General features: G+C 42.2%; 1 protein-coding gene across 3 annotated transcripts in view; it reads left to right on the plus strand.

Moving 5' to 3' along the window:
- Nucleotides 1-26,897, plus strand: part of mast4 (microtubule associated serine/threonine kinase family member 4) — a 95,353-nt gene that overhangs the window by 43,565 nt on the left and 24,891 nt on the right. For 2 of the 3 annotated variants that reach the window (XM_069673616.1, XM_069673618.1), the window contains exons 2-10: nt 249-329; nt 15,313-15,401; nt 19,455-19,524; nt 20,275-20,353; nt 23,660-23,814; nt 23,910-23,985; nt 24,079-24,288; nt 24,697-24,798; nt 26,118-26,250. In XM_069673616.1, coding sequence (XP_069529717.1) covers nt 249-329; nt 15,313-15,401; nt 19,455-19,524; nt 20,275-20,353; nt 23,660-23,814; nt 23,910-23,985; nt 24,079-24,288; nt 24,697-24,798; nt 26,118-26,250 — 995 coding nt within the window. The remainder of the gene's footprint in view (nt 1-248; nt 330-15,312; nt 15,402-19,454; nt 19,525-20,274; nt 20,354-23,659; nt 23,815-23,909; nt 23,986-24,078; nt 24,289-24,696; nt 24,799-26,117; nt 26,251-26,897) is intronic. The other variant, XM_069673617.1, reaches the window with a different exon arrangement.

Consider the following 26,897-nt stretch of genomic DNA (forward strand, 5'->3'; position numbering starts at 1 on the left):
GTGATTTAAATCTGAAATTAAACCTGTTTCGGTAAAACATCCACAAACGTTGCAGAACCACACCAATGCCTTGGGAACCTGCTCTTCTCACATGATTTTAGCTCATCAGACAGGGATCATTCGTCTTCATGATGCTGCTGTCTTCATCTGGGCACGTGTCAGAGCTGCAGGTGTGGGCGGGTGGAGGGGTGTTTCTGTCCTGTGTGTGATAAAAGACAACTATTCACTCCACTCCATTTAACTTCCAGCCTCACTCCTCGAAGCTTGAGCCCCACTCCCACTAGCCCCTGCAGCCCGTGCAGCCCTCTGCACGCGTTTCATTTCTGGAGGTAAGCGAGAGCCTTTCAACCATGCCTGTTTTATTTTGAAAGGGCCTGTTGGTGCATGTTTTCAGGCCCGTCTTGTCTTCATGCATCACACGGCTGAAGCTGATTGCTCAGTTTGTCCTCCTAAAATCATGTGCCATTGAAGTGACATTGAAAGCGGAGGGACACGGTGCTTATATAACGTGGATGGTGTCACCCCCTTCCCCCCTCTTCGTGCCCCCCTCCCTCTGTTCGGAGCTTTATGCTCCTCTTTCATGTGCTAAGTAGGATTTGTGGCATTTGCAATACATCAAAGTGAAGAAGGGTCTCGATCTGTCTGAATCCCGTCTGGATTGATTCATTTAGGAGCGAAGCGCATTCAAAACAGCAGAAGCTCCATTTAGATTCCTCACTAGTGGTTTCCAATGGGGGCTTATTGCACACATCTCACTACTTTATGATTAGTATTTAAAAGTCTGGAACATCAAGACTTTTTATCCTCGCATCACAAGATTACTTCTGCGGGCGTGATGTCTCAGATAACACGTCCTCTCCTCGAACTCCACATTTCAGCCGCCAAGAAGCCGTGACTGTTTTTGTCCGTGGATCAGCCTCATTTTGGGTTTCGCTTTCAAATAGGTCATTTAGGTTGAAGCCATCTTGTTTTGGCTCTCTGCTGCTTAACTAGCGTTTATGTAATTACTGGTCGACTGGGTGAGAGGATAAATATGTGCCTTCTGATAACAGGATACATTACAGTCTCGTCTCTTTAAAGTTGTAATCTCGAAGATCTCAGTTTCGTTCTCTTTGGCGCCACCTGTGGTGATACACGGTAATTGCGGTTCCAATTGTGTTTCTTTTTCTTTGGATTTTCACTTCTTGTTGAAGTTGTATCTGCAGTCATCCATCTTTTCTTTGTTTGTTCAGCCATAGTAGATTACTGTTTACTCGCAACACTTGCACAGAGCGGAAAAGCAGCCGCTTAGCTCCGCCTACCCTCTCTGGCAGACCAACCACTGCTGGCTGATGGGAAACGCGTCACTAACTGGGCGCCGCTTGGGATTTTTTCCGCCATAGTCGCCGCAGACGCCCAGTCTGTAATACTGCGATAAATAGATAGTGACTTAACAGACATTTATTTAAATAAAAGTCTTCCAGGTTATCACTTTAAAGATGTTATTTATCCAGTTTCTTGGTGAGCTTACATTTAAAGGAACATAGTTCCCTTTTAAAAAATAAAAGCTTCCAGCACAAGAAACTGTCTTTTTTGTGTTTTAACGTTGCAGAGAGAGTCAGAGTCTCTGCTTTCTGTCAGGTCTGTCGGATTCTGCATTCAAACTGCCTCTGTCGCACATGTTGTCATGAGAAGCTGTTGGATTTTCTTTATTTTTGCCGCTCATTCAAAACGCTCACATTTTTAACAGACTCTCTGTCTCAATGAATAGAATGAAACACCCACGCGTCACCTCTGATCTCCTCTTGTTTCGCTCAGCTTTCATACAGAGTCAAGTGGAGCAGCCATTCAAGTGAGTCAGCTCCACACAAGACTGTGGAGACGCTTTTTACTGGATGCGTTTTATTTATTGACAATTTCACTGTTTATTCCACCGTGTACCAAAACACCGGGGTCGGCGTGGCAGTCCGGCTTCTTGTCTTGATCCAAGAAGAAAGGCAGCGTTCGTATATTTAAAGATAACTTGTATTCTTCTTTAAGCGGTGTCAGACCAGCTGCATCTACAGGACCATTAGGCAGCACCAATGTAGTCTACATGTAAGAGAAATGAAGAGGTTGGTGACAAAGATACGGTGACAAGGCAGATTTTCAGACGTAGCTACAGCAAAACTTGTGTTGCTCAGACCTAAAAAGCTCTGTATTTAAAGCGTCTGTGATGTTTTGGGGCCTGTTGTTTCATGCACTGATGACACATGTAATATGATCCAGGAAGTCCAGTTTGAGTTACAGATCCATGAGTCGGGAGGGTGTGCAGTTCAGACATGTGATACAGGATTTTAGAGCGGGGGAAAGTGACAGTAATCTTTCGGTTTGTGTCGCAGGAACGCGAGGCGGAACAGCTGAATGCATTTCAACACGAGCAGGAATGTGTGCTCGCATATCTTTGATGACGTTTTTGATTTGTTGTGGCAAAAGTTGAGCAAGGACTGCTCCGCGTTTGTTTCGGCATACTCCTCTGGTTCATCAATACGGCTGTGCTGACAGCCTGGCTCCATTCAGATATGTAACTGTGATGGGTTTATCCAAGGCTGGTCTGAATGCGGCCTTAAATGACACCAACACAACATGTTAGCACTCTGTCCAACAGTAGATCGTGTTTTATAATGAAACTGCTTTAATAAGCAATATGCAGCGTTTAGTGACTTCAGGATCAGAAGTTCACCACAGATTGGGCTGAAGTGAAAGTAAACCTGCAGCGAGTTAAATTTGGGAAACTTGTTTGTGATTTAAAGTCACCCTGTGGAGTTTTAATTTAACTTTAACTCAATCTTCATTTAATTTAATAGTTTATTTGAAGAAAAGGGACAATGCACATTCAACAACACTCAAACAGATTGGAAATGCACCCGAGTTAGCCAGAAGGATAACTCTTTTTGTTACTGGCCTCCTAAAACAGCAAAAACAATTCAGTGCACAAAATTAGAAATGTTCTAGTTTGAGATAAAAAAAACAGACAATGTTAAACAACATGAGTGAATAGAATTCAATTCAAATGTAATATGCAGTCAATGATGACGTTTTTGGTTATCTTGACATAACATTTTAAAGAAAGATACAATGGGGACCGTCTTATTGACTGTGGTACTGAATTCATGTTTTTGACCACTAGTGGTGCTATAGAGCAATGTTTTCAGACGTGGGTACCTGCTGTGTTTACGTCTGTGAAGGTTCGCAGGTCAGCCAGGTCATGGTAATTCTAAGATTAATCCAAAAGGCAACTGGATTTGGTTGAAGTTCTTGTGATACATCTTCAAGAACTTCAACCAAGTCCAGTTGCCTTTTGGATTAAGCTTCCAATTCCTATGTTTATATTGTGTACGTAAACAAGGATGTGATTCACATTACTAAAGTCAGATTTATATTGTTTTGCTGATTGAAAGTGAAAGCGGCATTGTGGCAAGAAACAAGAAATGGCCAACAAAGGCTAGCATCAAAACGGTCAAATAATCAGGTTTGCTTTTGTTTCAAGAAGATCATTCATGACCTTTGTGAGACCTTTTCCTGACACCGCCGTGTTTTGGTGAGAAACAATGATTGTAAACTTTTTATTCTTTACAAGTAAACTCCATAGTTTATCTTTTAATTGCTCATAAAGCAGGTAAACATCCACTTCACCCACGACCTGACAGGTAAAAGCTCTGGTTATATTGTGCACGTAAACGCACATTACTTCTGTGGGATTCACTTTATTGTGCTGATCGACAGTTTGTGGAAAAACAGAAGAAATAGCCAAGAAAGACACACAAAAGATGCTAGCATTAAATTGTCAAATAATTTAGTTTCATATGTTTTAAGACCTTTTCTACACACATTCGGCATTATATCGTCCCCCCATATCGTTGTGCAATACAATTATCGATATGCTGGCACCAAATATGGATATTTAGATACTACGGCGTCGGATAAACAGAAGATGATGGATGGATGGAAATACGACTTCTTGACTCCTCGCGGTGTCTCTTACGACATGGTAACATGAGCAGAAATTAATTGGCCAAAGAAGTTAATCAGTCTTGAAATATATTAACTATCGCAGAATCGCTGTATCGTGATATTATCGTAATCGTAGTTACCCTGTGATTCCCACCCCTTATCCATGATGTGTGTTGGTGAGAAACAAAGAATGTAAACAAAACTTAAGTTTGTTTAGAAGAAAACTCAGTACTGTACCTTTAAATGTCACCTGGTCATGAAGCAGGGAAACGTCCAGGTAACCCAAGACAGTTAAAAGTGCTGGTTATATCTGGCTTCTGTATATTTTACCAGATCTATATATTCTGTATATTATCAGAGTAGATTTTATCAGCTGACTTTTTTCAGGATTTATAAATGCTAACAGTTTTGTGCTAGTGCTAATTACTTTGGTGCAACAATATTGACAATATATTTTATCTCCTGCGAGTCATGGTAGAGCAGTTCTTTAGCTTGCTCATACATTAAGGCTTCGTCTGCACATCAAAACAAGGTACAGATTGAAGATACAGCTGCACATGCTGCATCTTAAAATCCAAAGTCAGCCAGAGAGCGGTCAGCGAGAGGTCAGCAAACGTCCTGCTGTGATGTCGGTGCTTCCGCTGACCTCCCCCTGCTCGTGCTGCTCTGTGCAGGTTTGACTTTGAACCACGTGAACCTTCATTTCTAATGTGGAACGCAGAAACAGAGCAGAGCCATAATTAGAGTGAAGGCTGTCACACTGGCCTCCCTGCAGAGGAACGCGCAGAGGCACAGTGCGGGGACGTGCACAAAGACACACACTGTGACAGAACAGGCTTCTGATAACTCTTTATTACAGAAGAGATACACAGCGGTAGAAGCAGTGGTTATGGTCGTGTTCCTCCTTTGTCGATTTCTCTCTCCGTCTCTCTTCCTGAGCTTTGATTCCCTCCAGGCTCTGCAGTCTGTTAGCGATGCTCTAATCTGCAGCGTCCTGAAGGTCCTCAGGTCTGACTGTGCACTTCCTCACTGAGGCTTTGAGACAGTCCTCTTTGAACCACCTCTTCTGCTCGCATGTTCACTGTTAGTGTTAGAACTGGACGAACAGGATCTGACATCAGAGCTGGGGCGAGGCTGTCAGGTGGCCTGCATGTCTTTGTTCCTGATAATGTATGGAAACTAAGGATGGGGGCCAATAATCGAGTACTCGAGTATTTGTCGTTAACATATACTCATACATATAACGTCATTATTCGAGTAACGTTACACTACGTGTGCACCTGCGCATGTGTTGTTTTCAGCTAAAGTAGTTTAACATGCATCATGTCAGCCGTGACCAGGAAAAGTGATGTCTAGAAGAACTTTGACAAAGAGACGACCATAACGTGCTGTTGATATGTGGTGTTAAACTATCATAGAAATACTAGTTCAGTGCTTAACCACATGCGCTTAAAGCACAAGGAGAAGCCGGCGCAGACAGACAACAGGCAGTGTTGCACTACATCATTTGCTAGCCCCGTTAGCACACGTCATTGTGATGATACCAGAGCGGAGATAGATAGTAATGTTCTCTTACAGGCATATAGCGTACTATCTCCGGGCCCGGAGGTCTGTGTCCGACATATGTTTTTTTTTACTACTACTACTACTCGATTACTCGTTCATGAGGTAATTAGATTACTCGAATATTGAGATTACTGAGATATTATTGTTTATAGCTGTGTAAAAGATGTCTTAACTTTTGTATTTGGTTTAGTTCATGAAAACTTCACATAAAACCCAATTATGAAAAAAATGACGCCATATTACAAGAAGTGGACGTAGCCACCAGGACGTTAGCGAGTGGTTTTTGGACTACCGCTTTAAAAACTCAAGTTTTGCATCTTTATTTTGGACTTGTTTTTGTTTTTTGGGCCAGAGAGGAAGCTTGTTGGACGAGAAGGTGGGGCTCGAGAGGAGCTTAGCTAAAGTCACAAGCTAAAGCTAAAGCTAGCTTGGTTAGCAAGTTGCATCTGTAGCTTGTTAAAACAGGTAAAAGGCACTTCCGCATTGGCTTCACTTTGCAGACTTGGAAGTGCGTTTGTACAACAAATCACGTTGCCGATTGTTTGGTTTTGGTGCATAAAAAGGAGAATTAAATTCCAAGTTTACATATTCCGACAGTCCAAAACCCCACAAATATCAGACGTTAGCCTCTGATTGTTCTTTAATGTATCTTTTGAACTGATCCTTTATTTAACCAGAACTGCCCCAGTGAGATGCACCATCTCTTCTACCTGAGAGTCCTGGTCTAAACGGGTTTCATATGAAGACGTGCAGGCAGAGACAGAACATCACAAACACCAGCTGAACACGAGCGTTGTGTTCGTCTTTGTTTTTGTTGTGCTTCTGAGGCTGATGGTTACATAAGTGACGACTTGAAGCTCAATAAGACGAGATGAATGTTCTGAAGCTGGGTTGTGAAAGTAACATGTAAACCTCGCTCCATCAATCAAGTGATTACAGCAGCCTCCCACTCTGCACACACACACACTAACAGGCTGTTATTGCTGCACGTATGCAGAGCTGAACTTTGACCTCTCCTGTGGTGAATATTTATTGGATTAAAGGCATCAAACGCTTCATACGAAGGATTCTTTGCGATAGACTTGTTATGGTTTTGAACGGTGTTTAGCACTGACAGCTACTTCACAGAATTAGTGTGCATACTTCACTCCCAGCAGGCTGCTGTGATCAGCTGACCCCGAGCTCTCACACATACATGCAGAACTCAAGAGTCGAATTCATCACCGGACTGACGAAACACTTTTCATATGCATAAACTTGCAGCTCTTCCAACCTTGTTTGCCCGTCCATTAGAGAGAGCTTATTTGTAGTTGAAAGGGGGAAAAAAGTTCCTCTATATTTAGGTTTTTTGCATGTTTTTCATCTTAAAGAGAACTGGAATCAAAGGTGAAAAAGCAGCATTATAAAGGATGGGCCGCCTGTGCAGCCAACAGGAACCATCTCTGCATTAGCAGAGAAATCCATGCCAAAGCAGAACATTTCCATTTCAAAAATGTCCTGCTTAACACACACTGACCCACCGAACTTTTGGAGGGGTGCCAGTTAGAGCGCGCTGTGAGTGCACAGCAGCATCTGCTGATGATGCAGCTCCCCTCTGTCTCCTAACCCCCCTGCACAGGATGTGAAGTGGTAGCCTCCTGTTACATGATATGAAGCATGTTGAGCGTGTGGGACAGAGAACTCAGTCGCAGTGAGACGCTGAAACACAAAGTCAGCTGGTGTTAGGTGTCACATCCCTGCTACAGAGGAGTCTGTCAACACCTGGCCTGGATCACACACTCCGTGAGCCTCCCTGGATTACTTTTTATTTGAGGACAGCGGAGGACGCCGTGTCCTCTCTGGCGGTGTGTGTATGCCGCAGCTGGCTGCAGATGTGCCTGTGCAGAGGAAGTTTGGAGCGAAGGAGCGTTGTTGTTGTAGGAGCGTTAGTCAGGACAGCTCCGGAGGTCGCATCCTCCTGAACCCCGAGAGTCCTCGCTTCCCCTCACCTGGTCTGCAGAAGCTCCCTTTGCATCTGCCCCTGTGGCATGACTTGGACACGATGTCGGACTCCAGTCTGTGGACGGTTCTGTCCAACTTTAACATGCCGCACTTCTTCAGCGGGGCTCGCCTGCGCCGCTCCAAAAGGTAACAGTTGAAGACGTTCCTCTCTGTGTGAGCGGTTTGTTACGGTTTGTGCTGTATGAAAATCAGCTCTAGAATGTGAGCGGACGTGTGTAGTGTGTGCACCATGTTTGTCTTTGTGTTTACAGTAGGTCACCATGAATGAGGCGCTGGGTGTTCCCTTCTTGCCTATTGTGTATTATTTGCTTTGTGAGTCAAATTGAATGTTGTCGTTGAGGGAGTCTCATGTTCCTTACACAGGATGTGAGCTCTACTATACACCATGAATGAGCAGTAAGGATGTGGACACGCAGAGAGGTGTTGTGTTACTCTGTTGTTGTTGTTGTTGATGGTGTGATAGTTTCTGTCCTCCACAGAGAAGTTGCTCTAACAAAGTCCTCCTGAGCAAACGCCGTGCTTTCATACCATGCTGTGTTTTTATTGACATTCCTAAGATCGCCAAATTAAAAGCGCTCGATGGGTTGATGTGCCTGGTTTACAGCTAAGCCACATGATCCCTGCGTTTCATATATGGTTTGGTAAAGCCAGAATAACCGATATTTATTCTTAATCCCTGCTCTGACCCATTTATAGCGCACAACAGCTTAACAGGAGATACAGGCTGTTTTTGGACATCTTGCATCAGAGCATAAATATTCTTTCATTTGAGAACTGCGGCCCGATCGGGAGGTGGATAACAAAAGGATGAGCTTCGTGCTGTTAGGACTCGGGGTCAGAGGTCACATCGTGTTTTTCTGATTTAAACCTGTTGGAGGTTTCATTTCAGATTAGCAGTGATTTAAATCAGCTGGAGTGCACTTCAAATGTACACCGCTCCATTTCTGTAAGTGTAGGAGCAGGGAAGGGAAACTTCGAGTCACCTTGATATCCCAATAATCCTCAATTTATGCTTTAAACTCGCCATGAAACAAACTGGGATCACTTTACTTTGCAGTGTTACAAGCGACAAAGCGAGAGTCAATACAGCACACGCAACGATCGAGACGGAGAAACAAACATTTCTTTTGCTTCACTTTCCTGCATTTTGTTTTTATTGCATCATCAGATGGGTCACAAACACTTTAAGAGAATCTGTTAAGTAAGTTATTAATCAAACGTTAAGCCCCCCCAGCCTTCATAAAGCATGAATAATTAAGCACAGAGAATTAATCGATATATTAGACTGTAAGTTAGCGAGCTGGACAGCTTCTTCAAGGTCACATACAGCTCCGCAAAACATGAAGAGACCACCGCGAATGTTCCTGAAATCAGCGTCTCTCTCTGCATGTCATGAACGGCCCGATCCAGAGGTGAACGATTAAAAACCTGAATGTGATCAAGAGGAAGATGGACGGTCACAAGACATCGAACAAAGAGCGGCCTCCCAACAGCTCTGTGACAGACTGGAGGAGAGCATGCAGAGATGCATGAACGCTGTGATTACACACCCGGTTATTCCACCAGACACAGATCTGTGAACTCGTCCTGAGTTCAAACATCCTGTTGTTTAAACGTGAACTTGTTTTCTTTGCATTATTCGAGCTCTGAAAAACATCTTTTGGTTTTCAGTCGACATTTCCTGCAAATAAAAGACCTGGTTGAGATTTGATTTGAAAGTAGAAATAAATGTTGTTTACAGTTACATAAAAGTTAATTTGGCACAAACACAAACCTATAAATGTTGATGTCACACTTTCATTTAGCAGACGCTTTCCGTCCAAAGCGGCGTACATCTGAAGAACCAGAGGAGAACATATTTTTGCAGTGGTCTCTAATTTTTCCCGGAGCTGTGTGTTCATGTTTATCCCAAAAATATTAACTTCCCCTCGATCAATTTATCTTCTTATGTCCCTTTTATGTCATTATGTTGTCTTCAGCAATAAAATCTTTTGTCTTATTTCCAGATAAACCTCCTGATATTTGACTGTTCTCAGGAACTCAAAAGAAAACTAACCCGCTGTGTGTTCTGTAACCATGTGAATATCTAATATGTAAGCTCTTTGCTGCAGCGATTGACCATATAAGAATAAATTAAATATGTGACGCTCTGTATATGAAAATTTAAGCTGCTGGCAAACAGACAAACAAGAGATTTGTCGGTGGCGGCGAGCTGCTCGACACTGTACATCCTCAGATGTACAAAATGACATCGTCTCCAGTGGCTAACAAAAAAAAAACCTGCTTTGCTTTTAACCCAAGTTTTTAAAAGCTATTAATAGAGCTGCGTGTGTCATACGTCTGACTTTGAATCTGTCAGCCAGCAGCAGCAGTTTGTGTGGCATTACGCGCCGTCAGCTCACCTGACAGCTCTGACGAGAGAGCAAAACTCCCAGAAGTGAAACAGATTAATCGTGGCTTTTATGTCGACGAGGGGTCACGATCACACGGTTCAGATTCGTCTCGATTCAGGGAGGAAATCAAAGGTTTGTTTTTCATCTATTTCTGCCTCTTCCTGCGCCCAAAATAAGCACGAACGCTGGAATTTAAGCAACTGTTTTTGACAGATTGAGATTACTTTGTAATTATAAAGAGATGCAGGAATGTAGGTCAGTTCGGAATCTGAAATAAATGCAAACTTTAAAGTGTCTGTAACTTTGATAAACACCTTTTTAAAGTGTTTTTTAAGCGGTTCCGTGGCTGCACTCGGGGAGATTTCATGTGTCGTACAACAAAAGGATTGATGAGGTTGAGGGTTTTGCATATAAGCGAGACGAGTAAATCTCATATGGATCCGTTCCAGGGATCTCACACATCTGCAGTACAGCGCACAACACTGGCCTACTTTCTCCCTATCATCTTCGCCCAGGGCTTCTTTATCCCTGCTTTAAAGCTTCACTATACAGAAACACGTTTTTTTTCTCCTCCGCTCGCTGAGCCGTTCTGGCCACAGAGGTGCCTCCACCAAAGCTCAGCTTAGCATCAAACGTGATGGAGACGGCCTGTGTGCCATCATAACCTGTGGAAAAGTAATCCAGACGCGGTGATGCCTGCGTGAGTGGCACTCGACTCGCTAATAGGGGTTATAATGGTACAAACACAGAGAGAGGGTGAAGCAACAAGAGGCTTGATTGGGCAGCAGTGTTGGCCTAATCCACAGTGAGAGGGTATAAATAGATGTCGTTAAATCTGATCCTCTTTGACTGAGCACCTGTGCACCACATATTACTCACTCCCTCATCGGCAGGATAAATGATGCGTGGCGTGTGTCCACACACTCCATCGCAGGGGTACGTCCGACAAGCCACTCGAGTAAACAAGGATGAGCGGGATTGTAGTCAAAATAGGGTTTCCCCTGTGATCCAGGGGATTAATTAGGATTGTGGTGTTACAATGAGGCCGTAACAGGAGAGGACGACCGGCAGCACGGGAAGCTTCTGCTGCCAGTTGAAAAGGAAGTTATTTTCTGTCAGGTTTACTTATAGAAATGATTCATTAAAGTCTCCTCGCTGGACAAACTAAATCACTCACTCCAGCCGGATGAATGCCACCTGTTCACAAGGAGGAGGAGGAGGAGGAGGAGGAGCGTGCTGGTGAGAATTCGTCATTAGCATAATCACTGCTAACTAAAAGTGCAATATGAGCCATGCTGTTCAGCCCTGTTTCTTGGCAAGTTACGTTCACAAGTTTGCTGTTGTAAAGGGTTAAGTCAGATCATAACAAACAAACTAGCCAGTGGAGGCAGCTGTAGAGCAGCTGCTGCTGTGTTCTGTCAGGTAAAATTACTGGTTTTGTCAATGGAGTCTGGTGGCTTTGAGGAGAGAAATCTAATGGCTGTCTCTGGTTCAAACAAGATCCTATCTTTACCCAAAAGTCCACCAGTAATAATCCTTTATTTATAACAATCTAAGCCTGTCATTGGTTTAAAACAAAGCACTTTTATTGGACGTACTTCAGCTGGGCTAACTGTAGCTCTGTATCATTACATTGCAGCCATCAATGCTACCTGTAGCGAACTATAGAAGCAAAACATTTGTACCTGTTCCTCATTTAGACCCCAAAATATGTCAAAATAAAGCCCAGCTTCTATCAGAACACTTCCCATCAAATTGATCTTTAACACTTCTTTAAAGTTGTAATCTCAAAGATGTCAGTTTCGTTCTCTTTGGCAGCACCTAAGGCGATGAACGGTAATTGCGGGAGCACACTTCCCAGATAACCAGACAGTGCTGCATGTGTGACGTCCATGGTTGGCTCCGGTTGTAACTCTTGATTTTCCTGGCTGACGGTCGCTTTCCTTTTCGGACTGTTTGCTTCATCTGAGCGTCGAGTTTGTTTCTTTTTCTTTGGATTTTCACTTCTTGTTGAAGTTGTATCTGTAGTCATCCATCTTTTCTTTGTTTGTTCAGCCATAGTAGATTACTGTTTACTCGCAACACTTGCAGAGAGTGGAAAAGCAGCCGCTTAGCTCCGCCTACCCTCTCTGGCAGAACAACCACTGCTGGCTGATGGAAAACGCGTCACTAACTGGGCGCCGCTTGTGATTTTTCCCATGAGTCCCACCAGACACCCAGTCTGTAATACTGCAACTGCAAAGGCCATAGGCTCAATCACCATTGTGTTACCTCATTCAGCGATAGATAGAGACTTAACAGACATTTATTGACATGAAAATCTACAAGATCATCACTGTAAGGTCATTGGTTTCTTGAACATCCACACTAGAAATGCATTATCAAACATCAAACGCTACTAATTGGTTAATATTCTCTCTCTGCACGCTTGTTTGCCATCCATCCATCGTCACATTAGCCATTAACATGTACCTAATTACTCAGCAAATAAGCAGGAGCAAGGTGCCTTCCTCTGTGCTCTGATATTTCCGGTGTAATTGTGAAATCAATGCATCACATTTGTGGAGAAATTGCCTGAAAGTAATCAACACCCGCATGAGCCCAGAACTCCTTCCTCGGCCCCGTGTGCATCACTCCTTTGAACTGATTCCTCCTCACACGACAAACACGATATGAAGCGGGAATCAGTAAACAGCATTGTCTTCTGTGCTCTTAAAATATCTTTTACAATATTCACTTAGAAAGGACTATAAGTGTTAAAAGAGGTCCACATGTACGTGGCTACCTAAGGCCTTATAAGTTAAATAAACTGTAATAGCTTAAAAAATCAGGAAGCTGGTGGTCTTATGCTTCTGCTCATGAACAAACATTAAGTTTTGTATTAACTTTTGAAAGATTTAAGGATCTGCTCGAGACGCACGCGCTTCAGGGTAAATAAACAACCTTTGAGATGTGAGACACAAAGAGGACGGCAGCTGATCCGTGCAGCAAATGTCTTGCAAACTATCAGAACTTATTGTATTTTCTCTTGTGTCCAACAAAGCCTTTAATAAATCAAGGCCTTACTTTGTTCTTCTGTAGCATAGCATGAAGTGTAAAGAGCTTTTTGCACATCATTATCAGCCCTTGTAGAAAGTTGCCTGCCTCGTCACTCTTGCTGCTGTGACATTGACGCTCTGAGGGCTCTGGCACCTGTACAGTGCTGCTCTTCAGCGCTGTTGACACAGAGATGAAGGCCGCCTGCTCACGCGTTTCTGCAGCGCTGCAGAAGCTCGTGTGCATTTGATCGTTCTGTGCGATCAAAGCTGCAACACCGACTGACTGACTAACTCATTCTCACTCTTTCTCACATTGTCTCTCTCTCTTGCTCTGTATCTCTCTCCCTGCAGTAAAGGAATTCTATCCAGAAGCCGTACAGCACCAGATCTCTGCTCTTTTTAACAGATCTTTTTAGCTCTTAATTGTCTTTGTTGTTTATTAAAACTGCATTAATATTAGCTTTCACAAAGTGGCTTCTAGTATTCCACACAAAAACAATAACAATATTATTAAACTGCCAATAGTCCAGTCTCAAACATATGCAAATCTGCTATCACAAGTACTGTATATACGTGAATATAAGTGTGCAAAAGTATACTGAATTAAGTCTATATCATTGCTTCTTCCTGTGTCGAATCCATTCCAAAATATAATTGCTTCTTCCTTGGTCCGTGCCACACCCCTCTGCCAAGTTTCATAAAAATTGGGCAAGTAGTTTTTTCACAACCCTGCAGACAATCGGCAACGAAAAAACTTCAATAACTCTTATTTTGAAAAGTAGAAACTTACAGAGAGAAACAAACACAACTGTGTCAAATCGATTGACACAAATAGAAAAGCAAAACAATTTTAAACCATCAAGTGACATTTAGCATTTATAACAAAAGACTTGATTTTAATTTGCCCTCACGGACAGCCATGGATCCGTTATCCATGCTTGATTTAGCACTTAGCTGTTAATGCACCACAGAACGCCACAGGAAGTCATTCCTACCTGTGGCCATCAAACTCTTTAACTCCTCCCTCTGACTGTCTGACACTCAGACACCTATTTTCAGCTGTGTAACATTAATGTATACAGAATTCACAGCATACAACATACTTATGATGTTATTACAATTATTACATATTGAACATTTTTCCGTATAATTCACATATTTACTATGTTTTTATTTCCTTATGTTTTCATACTTCTGTTCTGAGCAACTGCAACACACACATTTTCCCCTGGGATAAATAAAGTATTTCTTATTCTAATAACCGAATTACTGAGAATGACTCCAGAGTGACAAATCAGGTAACCGAACGTCAATCATATCAGAAAATACAACATATGAAGAACATTTAAAATGCAGTGCTCTTTGCACTAAACAAATCTGAGTCATCTGCATACAAAGAATGTCAGTATCACTACCAACACTCAGATAATCATTAACTGAACTTTAAATTGAAGTGGGACCAGGTGTGTACCTTGTGGAACACCACCATAACATTTGTGCTTTGTCGGTGACGCAACTCTACATCAAAGGAAGCATGCTCGAGGTGAAAAACAATAACACTTAAGCTAAGATATGAGAATACTATTATGTGTTTAGTGCTGTGTTCAGTAACATCAAAAGATGCAGTTAAATCCACGACAGACCAAACTCACTTCAAACAGAAAAAAAACAGCTTTCTTCTTTTTATTTTGGAAAGAATTGGAACTTTTATTGAAAACCATCTTAAACACTGGAAAAGCTTCGGCTCTCTGAGGAGGTTATGTAACAGGATGTCATTGAGTCTCTGACCTTGGAGCGAATTCAGGCTGTATGTGCTTCCACTAACAGCCACTAATTTAAAAGCATAAACCCAGGACTAATCGAAAACATTGAACACTGGAGCTGCTTTTATGTTGAAGTAGTTCATTTTTTGAAGGTGAATAACTGGGCTACATTGATGAGTCAGTGTGTTGTCCATCACTGTGGCTCGTTGTGAGTCACAGTCCTGTATCAACAAGAGCAACAAACTAGAGGCTTTATGAATTCATCCAGTTGAATCTGCTTTTCTGGTGACTGAACCGAGATGACGTGTGTCTTGTTTTTAGGGAGCTGTGTGCTCTAATATTTAGCTCAATAAATACCCTCACACATATTATCCATATTATCTCCAGTGCAGGTTTTGACAATGTAATTCTCTTCTCCCGATATGTCCCGTCTCTCTTCAGCTGTCCTATAAATAAAGGCAAAATAGCCCAAAAAATAATCTTAAAGAAAAAATTAAATCCACAATATTGATATGTTTGATCAAGAAATATGTGATCAGAAATGTACCCGTCCTAATATGTGACCCTGTTATTTCACAGCTGCAGAACGAGCAACAGAAAGAGCCTGATAGGCAGCGGCCAGTCTTCTGGTTTACCTCGACCCCACTCCCCTCTCTCATCTCTCACAGGTAAGTGCGTGTATGATTTCTTCCTGTACATCTCTATTAATGCATATGCGCTAATTCCAGACCCCCTGTGATAGAAACCCACTAGCGCACAAAGGAGGAGCCATTTAATCACAGAGCAGGAATGCAGCCCATTGTGTTGTGCAAATTAAGGTCGTTTGGAAAACAACAGGAAAATGCAAGCTCCGTTTTGATCTCCATATTTTAAATCAGACGGCAGAACTTACCTGACACCCTGATACAATATGGATGTTATCAAGAGTACAAAAGCATATTTAAAGTACGCATTGAGTCTTGTTTACTGACCCTAAAAACGGAGGTTGCAGAGGCTTGTCTGGCACAGAAAGCAGAGCACTAAAAAGAAGCCATTAAATTTTTATCGTCCTCTCAGTAGTGATATTTGTCAGGTCAGTTTGGCTGTGTTTAGGTGAGAATCTAACCGTACAGTGAGCGAGCTGAAGGGCAGTGATTGTGCTGGCTGAGGAAGTGTTGGCCCGCAGAGAGGAAATGCACAGGAGCAGAGGGAGGCCAGGCCTCATTTACCACAGGGCGTTTTATTTCCTGCCATTGGTCAGCGAAAGCAGAGCTGCAGAACTCTCAGTGTCTGGACTGCATTTCAACCTAACGAAGGTGCCCGGTCTTTAAGATGGACTCAGAGAGCCACAATGTTCTCGCTAACGAATGTGTCGAGCTCTTGGATGACCTCACAGTGTGGCTCTGTCGTTATATTGGCACTAAAGGTAAGAACAACATCCTTTCAGTAGCATTTGCAGAAGTTGTACAATTGCGTACATCGGCATATCCACTGGTGTCGTAGAATAATTACGTTTCTTCGTATGTTTGACTTCTGGTTTAAGATCTGGACTTGTGTCTCACAGACGGTATAAATAATGGACGTAGCCACAGTGGCAAACGCTTTTTTGGTCCCGTGCAACATGGAGCTCTGTGGGGATTCACTCGCTTTCAGGGCCAGCCTCAAGTGGCCACTTTAGGAACTGCAGTGTTTGGCTTTATTTTTGAACCGTGGAGGTTGCTGATTGGTTTTGCAGCATTTGAGTGCAAAAGAAGCGACATCATCTTGCACCCAATCTTGGATCCCATTGGCTATAGCCTCTGGGCACATTCTGGGGCATGTAGCCTGCTGTTAGCGATAAATGACTTCCTTTTCCGCGTGCTGCATTGTTTACAGATAAAGCAACGTTTTTTCTTGTGATTGAGTGTAATTAACGGGTCTTACCTTTGTTGAAATTTCATGATGCAGATTTGTAAGAAGTAAAAATTTGCTTTGTCAGGTCTGTCCTCGAGAGGAGAAGAAAACTACTTTTAAAATGCTCGTTTGTTGAACGGAGGTCGACTCGTTCATTTCTGATGCATTCGAGGAAGTCGGGAAATCTGAACTCTGAACTGTTTTCATGACACAGCGTCAAGGGGATTCATCTCAAGTTAGCTGTTAGCATGCAGATGTCTGTTTATAGAGATCAATAAGAAGCTAAATCATCGTCTGATGACGCTGATGGGAGCCGGGATGTCATTACCGCGCATTACGTTCCGTCTGTACACGGACTGCTTTTCCTGCATACACCGCAGCCTGCTGATACGTGATTGGTCAATAGTACTCGGACTACAAGCGTAGTTCAAACAGAAACCAGAACACGTCCCTGCCTACATTTCTATGTAGAATCTGTAAATAGAAATTATCTTGCAGCATATGCCGGAAGATAATCTGTCTCTTCAGGTGTTTCTAACTCCCAGAGGAAGAGGTTATCATCTTTAATTGGCTGTGATTCAGATTCCAGTGCAATTAAATAGCTGACATTCATCACTAACTAGAGTCGGAGCCTCCTTATTATGAACGGAGGGCCCGTCTTTATCATCACAGGAGGTGGCGATGGTTAATTAACTGTTTGGTCCCCCCCTTTGTGAGGGGGGTAATTATGTGTGATTAATGCTGGACCATAGGTTTGTTTTTACATTATGGTTGTGGAAACATAACGGCTAATTGGTGCCTTTCAGAAGTCCCTTAAGTATAATGGGTTCAGAGGCCCAAAGCTTCTACAAGCAGCAAGGTGATACATTATGTATATGTTGCTGAAGTAGGTAAAGAGCAGGAATCCTGCTTGGTGATTGGAGGATATTGTGGAGGTAATTCTCTCTTTAAATATACATATATTAAGTATCCGGTATGTTTGGTCCATGGATTTACTTTTTAAGACACTGTCAGGCTCGTCAGCGTGTTTTTGCCTGCATTTCCTTTGTGGTCTAAAGATTCGGCTCATCATTTTGCTGACATGAAAAAACAATGATTGTCCAAACCCACATAAAAGACCGTCCTTCTGTCTCCAGCACTTTAGTTTTTAGCAGCAGCATCAATTCCGTCTTGACAAGTAAAGTGTCTGTCAGGCTGTTACATCAGATGTGCAAATCAAATCGCCGTCTCTCAGAAGTTTAACCGTTTAAGATGAGTGAGGAACGAGTTTAATGTTAAAAACCAGGAGACTTTGGTCGAAGTTTTACTACGACTGGCATGTGGATGGTTGGATAGGAAGACGGAGATGACATTTGACACCGGCTGCCTCGCGAGCTGGAAATCGTCCACAACAATGTTGGTTCTGTGTTAATGCCGTTGATGGAAGTGATACTTTGGAACGAGCTGTGGGTGTATCAGGTTTGACCTTGTTTCTAACCAACTAAATCTTCATGCGACAGTTTAAGGTCTAGATGAGATGTTTTTATCCTCTATAGCTGTGCAACCTTAATTATAAAGTTCAATGTTTTGTTGATAGTTTTGTAGTTAAAGGGACAAAAAGATCCAGGAGTCAATATTTCAGAGCAAAAATAAGGAATAACAGCGAATCAGAATCATGAACAAGCAATAATGCTGACTCGATTTTACCATTAGTGTCTAAAGTAGGTCAGATTTTTCTGGTTTCCACTGAAAAATATGTTAAAGTGATAATCTCCAAGGTTTTCATTTAAATAAATGTCTGTTAAGTCTCTATCTATCGCTGAATGAGGTAACACAATGGTGATTGAGCCTATGGCCCACTGATGAAAGTGGCGGCTTTTGTGGAAAAAATCACAAGCAGCGCCCAGTTAGTGACGCGTTTCCATCAGCCAGCAGTGGTTGGTCTGCCAGAGAGAGTAGGCGGAGCTAAGCGGCTGCTTTTCCGCTCTCTGCAAGTGTTGCGAGTAAACATTTATCTACTATGGCTGAACAGACAAAGAAAAGATGGATGACTACAGATACAACTTCAACAAGAAGTGAAAATCCAAAGAAGAAGAAACAAACTCGACGCTCAGATGAAGCAAACAGTCTGAAAAGGAAAGCGACCGTCAGCCAGGAAAATCAAGAGTTCCAACCGGAGCCGACCGTGGACGTCACACATGCAGCACTGTCTGGATATCTGAGAAGTGTGCTCCTGCAAAAAATTAAGAGACCGCTAAAAAAAATCTCTTTTTCTCTGGTTCTACTAAATATTCTCATTGAGGTCTTTTCTTTGCAAAAAATGTCGACCGGTTCAGAAAACCAAAAGATGCAAAAAAAACATGTTTTTCAGAGCTTGAATAATGCAAAGAAAACATGTTCCTGTACATGTTGAAACAACAGAATATAATGTTTTAACTCAGGAAGAGTCACAGATCAGTGTTTGGTGGGATAACCCGGTTTTGTGACCGTCCATCTTCCTCTGGATCACATTCAGAAAGTGGTTCACATCTGGATCGGGCCGGCCATGACATGCAGAGAGAGATGCTGATTTAAGGAACGTTCGGAGTGGTCTCATATTTTTTATATATTGTTGTTGCGGAGACAGGAGGGTTTCTAGCTCGTAAAAATGACCAGACGTTATTTACTTTTATGTTTTGTTTATGCAGCAACATGGCTGTTAAATTGCACTCAGTCAAACTATTTGCGGTGTTGATAATGCAGCCGTCAGTGGGTTATTGTTGCTTGTCAGGCTTTGGCTGCAAATTGAAATTGGAATCCAGTCTTATTGAACTGTTTTGCTTGCAGGTTGTTTTCCCTTCATAAATTTGTCTTTTCTGTTTTTCTTGCAGGAACAAGCCCTCAAGACAGTCCTAGAAATTTCTCTCCCAGTGCCTCTGCTCATTTCTCCTTTGCACGAAGGTATGAACAATCACAGATATTTCATCGATTTGCAGCAGAACAAATCAGCCTGTAAAGACCGGGGGGAGACTTTGTGGATACAGGCTGATGTTTATGTACAGAAATGAGAGTGTGCTGTAATCAGAGTTGCCATCAGAGCGACTGACGATTATATATATTTAGCAGGACTGCAGACGTGTAAATGTTCAGCTACAGCATCAGTAACATATTTATTTTACACCATTTTCAACCTGATTTCATGTAATTATGTATTTTTATTATAATCCACAGTCATTGCCACAGAGCAGACAGGTAATTTCATCTCAGGCTCCCATTTGGCCTTCAATTTTCATACCTCTCCTCCTAGTATACTTTACAATTAATGCCCCCTTCATTAGTTCGTCTCATCGTAACTCTGAAGTTTCATTTGACATCGTTCTGGCATCTAGTTTCTACGTTGTTGTTTTATTGTCTCATTGCTTCCCTGTGTAGTTTAACTAATATGATCATTTTGAACCCTACCAGAGAAACCTCATATTTAACCCTGTGATCATTATTAGAGTTAATTTACATGTTTTCAATACAAACATGAAAATTAAGCTGATTTTGTGTTTACATCTAATTTAGCTCATTTGTCTCTTAAAAAGGACAAATTCCTCTCCCTAACTGACATTGTACCGTCTGTTAAATGTAGCTATTTAATATATTGTACATTTATGGATTTGGTGTCAGACTCTGAGTTGTGATGATCCTCTGTGTGTTGTGTGACAGGACCGATGGTCGCCGCTGGTCGTTGGCCTCCCTTCCCTCCTCTGGATATGGAACCAACACGCCGAGCTCCACCGTCTCTGTAAGCATCACACGCTCACCCAATGTCTGACAGGTCGACATGATCCATTACGGCTTAACATAACCAAATATATCAACATGACAGAGGAGTTAGGGCCTGTGTCCACTAAAAGCATGTTTTGTGCTGGAAACGCCTACTTTCTATACAAAACTAAAGCAGTTCACTCTTCTCAGCACTCAGAGCCAAAAACACCAGCTAATTTTTGTCGCCGAGGTGAAAATAGTTCAACTTTTGGACAAAGCCGCGCTCGTCAATGTCACTTCCCTCTCACCGACCAATCAAAATCAAGAATGGGCGGGACTTATGATGTCAACTTTGTCAACAACAGTGGCGGAGGAGAAGCTAATCCTCTAGTTTTTTGGAGGGTAACGCTAACGCAGGACGCGATTTCTTCCCATTGTTTTTATGTTTTCTTTGTAAACATTTTATTGAATAAAAGCAAATATGAAGCATACAGAGCATTTTAAAACGGACTCAATGGTCACTACCAAGGGAGGCGGAAGTGCCGCCAAACAACTTTCGTAACCTAGCAACAGTAAGCGCCGGTGAGAAGCGCTCTGAAATTCAGGTTGTGGCGCTGCCAGTGCAAAAAACACCGTTAGTGGACACAGGCCCTTCAGAGTAAGACAGTTTGAGGAAGATACACCTAATTGCTAAAACCTTCTATTAAAACACAGGCCTGTTTTTGTAGTCTAGTTTATCGTATTTACTAAGGTAATAAGTTTATTTGTAGGGACAAGAGCAGAAAAGTATTCACAGTTGCAGAAGCAGTGCTCATTGTACTGTACAGGTATGTGTAGACAGCATGTATAGTTTAAGCTAATTTCAAATAGCATTCACGTAATGGACATTTAAATTGTAATCAATCATTGCAATCACATGTTACAGTTTAGAATCTTAAAATCAGTGCAAAAACAAGAACAACACCCGTCCAACACAACATACCTCAACTTTATCATCATCCAGCCCAAAACGCTTCACAGAACAAGTTTAAAACGGCACAAGCAAATCAGTTTCTACAAAAAACAGTTTAAAAAAAACTCAAAATAAATAAAAATACAACAGTAAAATGTAAAAAGTCACAAAAAGTCAATAAATTGAAATAAAAATACAATAGAAAAAAAATAATTAAAACTTACAAAGGCAATAAATGAGAAGGCACCTTGAGTAAAAGCCACCCTTAAAAACAACCTCAACATACAAACAGACTTATAATTACATGACATCAAATAAGAGTTTAAAAATGCGATCTTTCTTGACTTCTTCCCAGAGTTCTTTTTTAAATCTGTCGGGAAAAAACTCTGCTTTTTTAGCTCCATCAGATTAGATGGGTTCGTTGTATTCTTGATATTTCTCAGTAATGTTCAGAAATAGTCACGGTTTTCAAATATTGTCAGGAGAGACCGTCTCACATCTCTGAATCATCTTCAAGCTTAAAGAGCCTGACAGCTCTGTTGATCAGCTGATTGCCCCCGAGCTACCTCCCAGCTATCTGTCTGAAAGTGTCGTAAGGCGATCACTCCGACATCCAAACAGATGTGCCGCTCTCTTGGATTTTAAGAAACAGCAGGAAGCAACAGCACACTCCTTATTTCTTAAGTATTAAAAAAATGACATAAAAAGGTTCTTTTTGCTCCACATTTCTGACAAAGCTGTAACAAAGCTTCGTACAGTTACCAGCGCTGGAAAAATCAACATCTGCTGACTTAAACCTCAACTTTCTGCAGGCTGCGAGGACGTGTTTAATTATGTAAAAATATAATCAGAAATTGCAGCTTTTGCAAGGTCTACAATATACAAACAATTAATTATTCAGCTCTAATTAAACCCATATTAATAAGGCTAAAACAAGGCAGAACATTATACAAATGAAAATCTGTTAAAGTCAGCACGAAGAGAAAAATGAACAGTTGAATTAAAAATGACTTTTATGTGGAATCCAGTATTTATTATGGTGCTTTTGTTTAATTTCATGTGCGCTGCAGCGACTGTTGTGAACACGCTCTCTATGAGAGGCGAAAGATTTGTTGTGGAGTAAACACACCAACAAACACAAGTCCTCATTTCTCTCTGTTGTTGTGTCTACTTCTCTGTCTACATCCCTCTCACTCTGACAAAACATACTGTTATTAAGATATTTGAATATTTATAGGAAGCCAACAGAGCCACAAAGCCTGTACATAAAACATAAAAACAAAATATTATCAGGGATGTGCTGTTGCCTGTATTATTGTGTTTTTGTTTTATGTGGTTATTTGGTTCATTTCCTGCTATTCACACCCTCTATCACAGGAAGCCTGTTCCTCTGGTGACACATCAGTTGTTTGTCTTTTGAGTCAGGCTCATAGCTGAGTTATTCAGTGCAGTTTGATTATGTTGACTGTAAATACAATGCAAATAGTCCGTCATCAGAGTTAGTCATATGCATGGTACATTTCTAACAGTACACATTTTTATTAAGCGTATTTAAATAATAGTTTGATATATAAGGAAACAGTGATATGCTCTTTCTTGCTAAGAGTTAGCTGAGAAGATTGATACCAATCTTGGGTATGTACGGTAAATATAAAGCTATAGCTAGCAGCTGGCTTAGCGACTTAGCTTAGCATTAAGATTGGAACCAGGGGGAGCCTGGCTCTGTCTGAAGTTTAAAAAGGCTGCCAGCACTTTTAAAGCTTAATAATTAACATGTTTTATGTTGTTTATTTAATCAATACAAAAACTGAAATTATAAAACAGTTGTGGGTCTTTATGCTAAGCTAAGATAGCCAGTGGCTGGCCAATCTTCTCATCTAACTCTTGACAAGAAGGGGAAGAATCCAACCCTCCAAATTGTCAAACAATTTTTGTGGTTGCTTGAGGGAAACTGCAAAAGCATTTTTTGTTTTGCTTTTTAATTTTAATTTCCAACAGAGTTTCACCAAATCTTGCTCTGCTATTGGCTGGTACTGCTGTGCTGTGATTGGCTATCAATGTTTCTTTCCACCAGAGTTTCCTGCTGTAGGTTCTGTTGAATTGATACACATTGACTTACTGTTTTAGCCCAAACCTTTTTCCTCCCCCTCACAATCTAACCAAACTGTGACCGTTTCACAATGTTAACAACACACGTGGTTTGTTGTAGGTGTATTTTGTTACTAGCCAATCAGAGCACAGCAGGGCGGGACAAGGTGCAACTCTCTTGGGAAACAAAATAACGCTGCTAAAACAAAGGATTGCCCGATAGCATGCTATTTTTTTATCCACTCAAAAACAATGCCGTTTCTTTTTCTTTTCATGTTGAATGTATATGTGTTTCATTTCCAGTCATCCTGTTCATCACAGGAGAAGCTGCACCAGCTGCCCTTCCAGCCTACGCCTGATGAACTGCACTTCCTCTCCAAGCACTTCTGCACTGAGAGCATCTCCGGGGACGAATGCCGCAGAGCGACGGCCATGCGACCCCGCTCACGCAGTCTCAGGTACTAGTATTACCTCTAAAAACAGACATTATATTTATGTAATGCTTACTATTAGCTCCACCCAGACACTGAATGCTGTCTAATTTGTTTCCCAGCCCTGGAAGATCTCCATCGTGTTACGACCATGAGATTATTATGATGAATCACGTGTACAAGGAGCGTTTTCCTAAGGTAATGACTCACTGAAGGTTTGCTACATTAGTGTCTGGTCATTAATTATCTCATGCATTACCACACTGACACCCTCCCTTCTTCTCTCTGCAGGCCACAGCTCAGATGGAGGAGAGGATTCAGGACATCATCCGCAGCAGCTCTCCGGAGAGCGTCCTCCCTCTGGCAGATGGCGTGCTCGGCTTTGCCCACCACCAGATAATTGAACTGGCCCGTGACTGTCTGGAGAAGAGCCGGCTAGGACTCATCACCTCCAGCTACTTCTGCGAGCTCACTGATAAGCTGGAGAGGCTCGTTCTGGAGGTGAGGGCGTCTTCAGAAAGCGTAAAGATGCTTTCATAGACAAAGCCCCGATAAATCTCAGTTTTTACAGAGAGAATGTAGGAAGACGTTGTGGAAGTGGTGCCATTTTGGATCTTTTGGAGCAGGAGGATGCAGCCCTAGTTTCTGCTTCTCGTATACTACACCTCACAGTCACAGAGCTACTGTGAAAATTTGATTTTCTGGAAAATATATCTAGCAACCCAGAAAGCAGTGTATAAACAGTCGAGGCTATTCTGAAAGTATCTTTAAAATAAACTTTTTGATGGAAAAAAATGAGGTTTTTGCACAATAATCGAGGCAAAACGATGCTGCATTTTCCTCCTATAACTTTTACTATACCATATGAATAACTGAGATCTTGTATCTGTGTGTTTGGCTGCTGTGCAGTCTACAGAGAGATCTGAGAGCGAGGAGGTGAACTTCATCAGAGAACTTGTGAAGAAGATCCTCATCGTGATAGCACGACCTGCTCGGCTGCTGGAATGTCTGGTATGTTTCATATCACCAAACAGCCTCTAACAACACTGTATGTATACCTGCACTTGACTGTTGAATATAATTCCTGTAGTTTAAAGTCGGTTACTCAGTAGGATGGTTACTTTTGGAGTAAGAAGTGACATTAACCTGCAAAGTGCAACATGCTAATAGATGCCAGTGGATCCCTTGTTTCCCCTGCGTGTTATTTTAGATATAAACAAAGAGGAAATAGACTCTGTGCTGTCTCTTTTGTTCCTGTCTTTAAACAGGATGCAGGTCATTTTATAATGCAGCCTATCCCAGCTGCATTGGGCGAGAGGCGGGGTTACACCTGGACTCGTCGCCAGTCAATCACAGGGCTGACACTTGAGCCGCTTTCCCACTGACCAAATATGGTTTTTTTTGCTTAATGGGAAATCTGCATTCAAACCCAGGTCAAATGAATCTGCAGAAGACCCGGGTAATTATCGCCTCGGCTCCGATCGGCATTGATGGGAACACAAAACCCGTGTCGACACACTAAACTCCGCCCCCTTTCCGCCGCAATGCTATGCTCCATCGGTAACTTCTGCGACTCCTCGTCATCTCAGCTACAAAGTCCACCCGTCTCCGTCCGAGCAGCGCTCGAACATCGTTCCAAATTTGTCTGCGCTGAGTTTGATAAACAGACTGAGTAACAGATACAATAAAGACCTAACCACCGTAACAGCTTCACTGTTTACTAACCCTGTTTCCGGCATGTTTGTGACATCAAATGGTGACGCAGCAGAAAAGAGACCGACAGGAGGATACTTCACTGGCAATGGGAACAGAGACAATCGGCATCTATAAGCAGGTCTTCCCGGGTCTCAAAAACCCACGTCAACGTGCTACATTTGGTGGGAAAGGGGTAATAGAGAAGGAAAACCTTTTTGCGGTCACATTCACGTCTACGAGCAATTTTAGAGTCACCAATGAATCTAACCCGCATGTCTTTGGACTGTGGGAGGAAGCCGGATTACCTGGAGAGAATCCACGCATGCACGGGGAGAACATGCAAACTACACATTGACAAGCCCACTATGTCCAAACCAGGATTTGAACCTTCTAGCTGTGAGGCGACAGCAGTATTTAACATGAATTACGATAATGGCACCAATGATAAAACTTTCAAACTGCACACTAAGACATTTTAAAAGCACCCGTGTGTCTAAGTGTCCGATCCACGGTAAAAACAAGTAGAACATTAAAAAACAACCAGATTGGATGTTTCTCACCGTTTAAATGTGCACTCTCTATTTAAACATCACTCACAGCAGCATATTCACCAAAGCGTGCTTCTGTTTCTGCAGGAGTTTGACCCGGAAGAGTTCTACCACCTCCTGGAAGCGGCTGAAGGACACGCTAAAGAGGGTCAGGGCATCAAAACGGACATCCCTCGTTACATCATCAGCCAGCTGGGACTCACAAGAGATCCTCTGGAAGGTACAGGAAGGACACGGTCATCATCAGTGGTTATGAAATACAAGAATAACAGCTGCAGTTAGAGCTGCAAGAACTGTGCAAGACGATGTTTAACATGCAAAACAAATTGGAATTTATTATAAAATGTAGGTAAAAGTTTCAATAACATGTCTGTTATGCGGTGAATATGCCAGAGCTCAGGGGGATCTGTTGTGTCGAGACCGATAAAGAAAAGGAAGAATGAAGCTGTGGAGGAAACTAAAAGATGCTTTTGACTAATGTCCTGAACAGACTGTCTTTCTAATGACCTCCGTCTCCCCAGATTCACCAACAAACAACATTCATTATGACTAATTAGAAAGGAATGGCCTCCCCACAGACCTTACACAGATCCACGCAGGCTGGCCCGTCAGCCGATCTCTGCGTTCATTTCCCCCGAGCGTCTCCCGTGTTTCGTTTTGCCCAGCGCCTCGTGTGCCTCCAGCAAAACCTACAAGGAAGGACAGATGTTAAATAGCAGAGGAAATGTGTTTACAGGCTCTCTGGGGACGACACAAACACCCCCCTGTGAAAGCACACACATGGACTCTGGCGTGGTTGCGCATAAACACACACTTAGAAGATGCAAGGTGGTTTATAATGAGCGCTCGTTCTGGAGTGGTGATTTT

The sequence above is a fragment of the Semicossyphus pulcher genome, unplaced genomic scaffold (assembly GCF_022749685.1).
Source record: "Semicossyphus pulcher isolate SPU_LCO1_2020_fin unplaced genomic scaffold, fSemPul1.0.p SCAF_22, whole genome shotgun sequence".
In the NCBI taxonomy this organism is placed as follows: Eukaryota; Metazoa; Chordata; class Actinopteri; order Labriformes; family Labridae; genus Semicossyphus; species Semicossyphus pulcher.